Raw genomic sequence first — 7134 nt, 5'->3', positions numbered from 1 at the left:
GCTTGACCGTAGAGGGAAGATTGGTGTAGCTTGGTTCGAATCCCCGCTGGTATACTAACTGACCTCACTGAGGTTTTCCTAAAATTCTGGGATACCGCCTTGATTAGGCCACGACCGCTTCCCCAGTTCGTCCTGTTTGAATTTCCCACAGGCGTATGAATACCGGAAGTAAGTTGAAGGTGGAATCTAGTAACGTTTTCATGATGAAGTAACAGGCTGCGTCTGTGAGTGGCAATGACGAACCCTTGTTCATCCTTTGGCACTGCTTTAGCAGTCGACGCTGTCTAGTCTGACGTCATGAAATGAACCACAAACAAAGAAAGTTTTACCATAGGGGAAAAACGTCCGGTACGCACTGGACATGACCGGTGGGCCGAGGAACCGGTTTGGATGCCGTGGAGAAGAAGAAATCTGTCCCAGCGGAGGAACGAACTAGGTACTCCAGCCCGTAAATCAGTCATTATACTGGTCGAGTTATCGGTGTTCCAAAATGAGGCAGGTGTTAACGTGTCTGAAGGCACTGTTTTGTCGCTCTTCTGGAGGAGGTACAGGATGCCCTGTACACGCACAGCCCCTTGATGTTAGAGACCTCCAACGATTAAGTGTCGGTGTCATATGCTTACACTTCCACGAGCTCTCTCCGATATCTCACGAATATATTTGCGGACCTTGTACTATTCTGTTGCTCTGAGTTTCTAGTGCGTCTTTGTGTTCTTACTTTTATATCTTCATACTTAAATTTAGATTAAGAGCTCTTAATCTTGGTAGCGTAGTTGGTTGATGCACTATACTATAAGCCGGAAGGTCGTAGGTTCGAGTCCCGATGAGGTAATTGGATCTTTCAATTGACATAATCCTTCCAGCCGCACTATGTCCCTGAGGTCGATTCGGCACCTGGCAGAAATGAGTACCAGGCTGACAGCCTCGCCGCAATATATGAGCCGATTGTCTAGACACTGTGAGAGCCTTGACGTCTCACAAACCTATGGGCCTCCACGGCCTGTTACAGGGATAGCTTCAGCTTTTTAATCTTTTCCTTTTCTTTAACTTTTGTTAATATAAATATATTTTGTACTTGTATCAAGATGTAAGGGGGCACGCGGCAGCGTAGTTGGTTGAGGTACTTTGCTACAAGCCGGAAGGTCGCGGGATCGAATCCCGATGTGGTCATTGGATTTATTTCAATTCACATAGTTCTTCCAGCCGCACTATGGCCCTGGGTTAGACTCATCCTATAAGAAATGAGTACCAGGAATATTCTTGGAAAGTTCTTGGGGGTAGAGGGCGGCCGGCGCGTAAGGCTGACAACTTTACCGCCATCTATGAGCCGATTGTCTAGAAAATGTGGGAGCCTCAACATCTCACCACCCTATCGGCCTCCACGGCCTGTTACAGGTATGCCTTTACTTACTTATCAAGATGTAAGCCTCTTTCTTAAGAAGACTAAAAGAGATGGGGGGGCTTAGAGCACACTTTCGCTATAAAGCGGCTTTGAGTGTACCTGACGAGATACGAACCGGACATTCCAGAATATAAGTTTGCAATACAGCTTCTTGATGGCCTGATCTAACCTTGTGGTCTTCAGTTGAGAGAACTTCATCGATTTCCTGGGTAACAGGATCTTGTGTAATTTCTGTCCGTTAAATGGCGGAGTAATTTGATTTGCAAGGACACTTCCATGTTTCAGAGTTGCCTCAGTCAAAATCGACCAGAAGCGTAGACTCTGAAGAACGCAGTAAGGCTCCCGTCAACACTCCCCCAGTTGCGTCCGACAAATGGGTGGCTTCACTCCGAAGACGGGACCCAGAGATACAACCAGCCTTGCCAGCCATCAACCCCCGGGGCCGGTGAGGACTGAGGCTTCCAAACTACCGGGAAGATTTGGATGAATGGCTGGATCGCTGTAAAATGGGAAAGATTGAACTCAGTAGCAGAATGACTGTGGAACGGGGAGTACTGGACTGAATGACTAGCTTTGGAAGGATTGGAATGAATGGTTGAGTGATCGAATTGGGAAGAATGAGTGGCCGAATGACCTTGAAATGGGATGGGTTGAACGTAGTGGCTGAATGATTGTAAAATGGCAGATTGACTTGAATGGGAAGGATTAGAATGAATGGTTGAATGATCGAAATGGAAAGAGCTAGACTTAGCTGGCGGAATGATTGTGAAATGGGAACGAACAAAAACCGTAAACCCGCAGAAAAGCATTTTGGTTATTAAATGTGTGTATAATTTTGCTCCAAGCGTTTTTGGCTCTGGTCAGCATGCAGCAAGTTAGGGTCTAGATGCACTTAGAAACACTGGTAGGTCGACATAGAAAGTGCCCTTTAATTTCGCCCACTTTGACCCAAATTGGAATTTTCTGAAGAAAAATCAGTGAAACTCCTTAATATAAGATTTCCTCGCTGCAGTTCCCGACATGTTACGAAGATGGGACAGACTCAGCAAAGATAATAGGCGCATTTTTTGCAACTTTAGTTGCGACCAGGCCAAAAAATTGATATAAAAAAATGCAAGATTGTGAACCGAATTCAAGGGGCTCAGGATAGAATTCAGTTGCAGGGAATTTCTGCATGTGCTGAGTAACTTGCAAACTGTTGTGCCATGGAACTGGCCCACAGTATGAAACTGGACGTGGTGTGTATGTCTAGGAGCTCCAGCTACAGTGTGAACACAAGTCGAAAATCACGGTCCGTGGACCGCCTGCCACGGCCCGGTAAGGATCGGACCAAAGGGACGGTACTCGAGGGGCTGCGCCCCACTGTGAAGAAGCTGGAGCCCGAGCAGCAGGACCAAGTGGAGGTGGCAGGGGATGAGGAGCGTGAGGAACGTGTGTTCAACCCCACAGGCTACGAGGCTCATCTTGTCGAGACAATTGAGAAGGATATCTTGCAGTATAACCCTGACATCACATGGGCCAAGGTGGCTGGTCTGCATGAGGCCAAGGCGATTCTGCAGGAGGCCATGGTGCTGCCCATACTGATGCCAGACTTCTTCAAGGTACTGTGCCGGTCTCTCTTCGTTGCTTCTTGCTTTTCAGTCTGATCTGATTTCGAGCCTGAACAGTCCTACATTCTTCCCGATTGAGATTGTATTCTTCTGGATCTGACTTGTAGATATTCTCACCAGCCTTTTTTACCGGTCTTGTATCCTTTCAGGTCAGTCTTATATTCTTTTAGATTGATCTTGTGTCCTTCTGGACTTGCCTCATACTCTTGTAGGTTGCCCTTGCATCCTTTGCAATCAGACTTGTATCCTTTAAGAACTGCTTATACTTTTCTCAACCTCTCATATATATTCTGTGATTGCCTTGTATCCTTTTGGGTCAATTCTGTTTCCTTTAAGATTCATTTTGATTCCTTCCCTACTGTCATCCCTGATTCCACTTTCAGTTTCAATTCCTTCCTTTCTTCCATATTTCATTTGAGTTTTGTTTCAATTTACTGTTCCCTCTCATTACCTTCATGGCTTGTTTCTCAATGTATAGATACAGTCTATAATGTTCTAAGCCCAAGAGTAGGAATGCCAACCCCCCCCCCAAATGTATTGTGGTTTTTTGAGGATATATATTTTTGTCCCTAAGACATAAAATGTCGACACCCTTTCATTTGGCCTTCCTTTATCTTGCTAGAAGTTTATAGACATGATACTCGGTTGAAGAGAGAACTGCATTTACAGGGCATTCGGCGACCGTGGAAAGGAGTGCTAATGGTGGGTCCCCCAGGAACAGGAAAGACCCTGTTAGCCAAGGCTGTGGCCACTGACTGTGGTACAACATTCTTCAACGTTTCTTCTTCCACCCTCACTTCCAAGTATCGGGGTGAGTCAGAGAAACTTGTCAGGCTGCTCTTCGAGATGGTAAGAACCATCCTTACATATAAATGGCTAACGTTTGCTGTTCTGTCATTGTGTATGGTAGCTATCAGAGTTGGAAGTAATTACAAATAGGGACAAAAGATGGCAGCAGTAGAAAGTATTTTTATAGTTAAAAAACAGAGCCCACCTGTGATGAAGTTGATAGAGTACAGTAGTGATAGAAGTGTCAATTAAATTCACTATCCATGAAGTTCAGTGTCCTGGTTTAAATGTAGCTCTCTTCCCAGAACTTTACAAGTTACTGAGGTTAGATTTTTTATTAAGTTACATTTTATGTACAAAAAAATATCCCACAAACACAGAAACTGTTCTCTCAGTAACTTTTGTGTAACAAATTCAGCTGTATTGGTAAATGCAAAAACTTGCTACTGAAATATCAATTGGATTTATGCCAATTCATAAGTAGTGGGAGGATCCCCACCATACATTCTCAGTTAGTTATTAAATGAAGATTCCTTCCACCTGAACTTACAGGTCTCCATGTATATAAATATATATTGACTTAAATTATAATTTTATGAAAAATCATAATTACACATAAATAAATATATTTATTCATAGTTTACATAGCATAAATAATTTATCTTGCATGTCAGAACGTGCTCTTAAAATATTTGAGCTTATGTGATTTTGATCATGAATAATGCTGAACTTATGTGGGATTTGAGGTTCTCATGGCAGTGACTGTAAAGTTTGCTGTCTTCTGGGATGTGATGCTGTGCAGTCGGATAGATCATTACCAACGTTTCAGAGGAATAAACTGCCTCCATCTTCAGAGTACAAGAGTAAGCCAAAGGTGGAAAAAAGTGTTATGGCTACTGGGATAGGAAGGGCCAAGCTGGGCTCTGAGTGAACCAATAAGGGAAAGAGAAGAGTGTACAAAATATGGAGGCCTCAGAATCAGCCATTGTTTGTGTTTTGTCTATCTCATAGTCATTCTGCCGATAAAAGAGGAACTCCAATAGGTCACTGTTTGCTTACTTTATTCCTCCCTACTTCTTTCTAGCTTGTATCAGTTCCCTTAGCCATTACATCTGTCCATCACTATGCCTTCAGAAACTGACACTTTCAAGGACCACATATTCTTCATGCTGTTGTCCTTACTGCTGTTGGTTTGATTAGATCAGCAGTTCTGGTCCACCTTCTCCCCTTTACCTTTACCTTTACCTTTAGCGTTTCTTTCCATGCCTGACTTACTATTCTACCCTAGCGGCCTCCGTAGTCTAGGGGTAACGTTCCCACCTCGTGACTCAAGGTACGCTGGTTCAAACCCGGTGGAGGTCGTGGAATTTTTAAGGGCGGAAAAATTCAGGGAACAAGTCCTCCGGGAGAGACTTTAAGCCGTGGGTCCTGTGTCGTAGCTTTACGGCACATAAAAGAACCTCATGTCCCAAGGGGACCACTGAGCCAAATTCAGGACATTTCCCACCCAACAGTAGTCTCTAACGCCTCTGGTAGATGGGGGAAGCAACGAGATACCGCTGAGCCAGTAGAGGCCGAACTCGCTGGCTGAGTCGGGACTGATGGCACACACCAGTACTGGTAGGGAATAGAGACTGGTAGAATATCATAGGGGGACGCACAATGGACCAACAGTTGGTCTAAGTGCATGGGGAAACCCACTCTCTCCAATACAATACAGTACTATTCTACCCTGAAGATGGAGTCAGATGCCTCCAAAATTTTCATAATTATCTACCAGACTACATGGCCTCACATCTCAGAAGTTATTAATCTTCATTGTCGAAGTTACCGAAACTGTCTTGTGGTCTGTTTGCCTGAAAGAGGTTCGCCATTTCCATGCCAGTTTATGCTCCACATTTGGAAGATCTGAAGATTTCATGGTGAATAAATGTTCTGAAATCTCGAGTGATAATGTTTCAGACTTTGCCCAAGAAGATTTTAGCATGCTCCACATTTGATACACAGGAAATGCTATTTTTGTTGCAGGCCAGATTTTATTCACCTAGCACAATCTTCATCGATGAGATAGACTCGCTGTGCTCACAAAGGGGCACCGACTCAGAGCATGAAGCTTCACGGCGCTTCAAGGCAGAGCTACTGATTCAGATGGATGGCATCAACTCCAGCAGGTAATGATGTAGGTAGTTACTTAACATACATTATGCAAGACTTGAGCAACAAAGTCAGTGGGTATAGTATGAAATCTGGTGTCTTAAGAAGAAACTTAAAGAATGAATCAAGGAAAGAAACAAAAATGAAGTTTTATAAAACATCAGCACTGCAAACTTTGCTGTATGGAAGTGAATCTTCGACAGTTAAAGCTACAGACATAAATTGAATACAGTAAGAATTACTGGGTTTTTGGACTTCTTCCATCGTCCAGTATTCTAGAGACTAGAGAACATGACATTTCGGAAAATGGATCTGTTTCGGTCCAAAGTTGAGGGGGGAAGACACATGCTCAGTTGGGTCCCTCAGAAAGAGCTAATCTCGATCACTAGACAGCTCCTCTCAAGTCAAGTTTTATGTTATGACTGACAGTGAGTTGGCCAGTGTGTCTTGGAGTAAAGCACCCATCTGGGGCTTTTGACGAGATTTCTTTACTGTCAGATAGTTGTGGGTTTGTTGATGTGGGGCGCTGTCTCTGACGAGAGGATAGGTCTGTTCTTTACAATTGCTGCTGGCCCTCTCCAGTGCAGTCATTCTTGGATCCGAGTCCTGTGGGATTCATTAAACATATTTTATTGTCTCAGATTCAAGACTTCTCTTTTTGTCACCTCCTACAATTCACAGGGTTACGGTGGAGGTTTTCGACCCTGTTTCCACATGGGACTGATTGCATAAATGTATGAGGGGTAGGCCTTCTCGGCCCTTGCACCGTGATCTACAGTGGTCTATTGTGCTTTCCACATGGGATTAGTAATCATCATCATCAGTAATCTGTCATACGACAGGTCCACAGTCTCTTCCAAAACAGTTCCTCCACTTAGTGCGATCTAGAGCTTTCTCCTTCAAATGACAGTATCCTCTTCTGTCCCCAAGGTCATCCAGTATCTACTTACGTCTTCTTCCTTGTCTTCTTGTCACTTCTCTCCGCCCCTCTATCTTTCCTTCAATAACTTCTTTTAGAAGGCAGTTTCTGCGTAAAACATGACCAATCCAATTAGCCTTCCGTTTTCTTATTTCATGTAGGATATTCCTCTGCTCACTGACTCTAATTAACACTTCTTCATTTCTCACATAATCGGTCCAACTGATCTTCTCCATCCTTCTCCAACACCACATTTCGAA

At 43.9% G+C, this 7134-nt stretch overlaps 1 protein-coding gene across 1 annotated transcript in view; it reads left to right on the top strand.

The window, feature by feature from the left end:
* LOC111862947 (katanin p60 ATPase-containing subunit A1) overlaps positions 1–7134 on the top strand; it is a 31323-nt gene that overhangs the window by 21084 nt on the left and 3105 nt on the right. Inside the window, exons 4-7 of the mRNA XM_023848830.2 lie at positions 1688–1847; positions 2655–3003; positions 3682–3861; positions 5830–5972. Coding sequence (XP_023704598.1) covers positions 1688–1847; positions 2655–3003; positions 3682–3861; positions 5830–5972 — 832 coding nt within the window. The remainder of the gene's footprint in view (positions 1–1687; positions 1848–2654; positions 3004–3681; positions 3862–5829; positions 5973–7134) is intronic.

Source organism: Cryptotermes secundus, unplaced genomic scaffold (genome assembly GCF_002891405.2).
Source record: "Cryptotermes secundus unplaced genomic scaffold, Csec_1.0 scaffold763, whole genome shotgun sequence".
NCBI lineage: Eukaryota > Metazoa > Arthropoda > Insecta > Blattodea > Kalotermitidae > Cryptotermes > Cryptotermes secundus.
The sequence above is the reverse complement of the archived record's forward strand: the minus strand, read 5'-3'. Positions and strand labels throughout refer to the sequence as shown.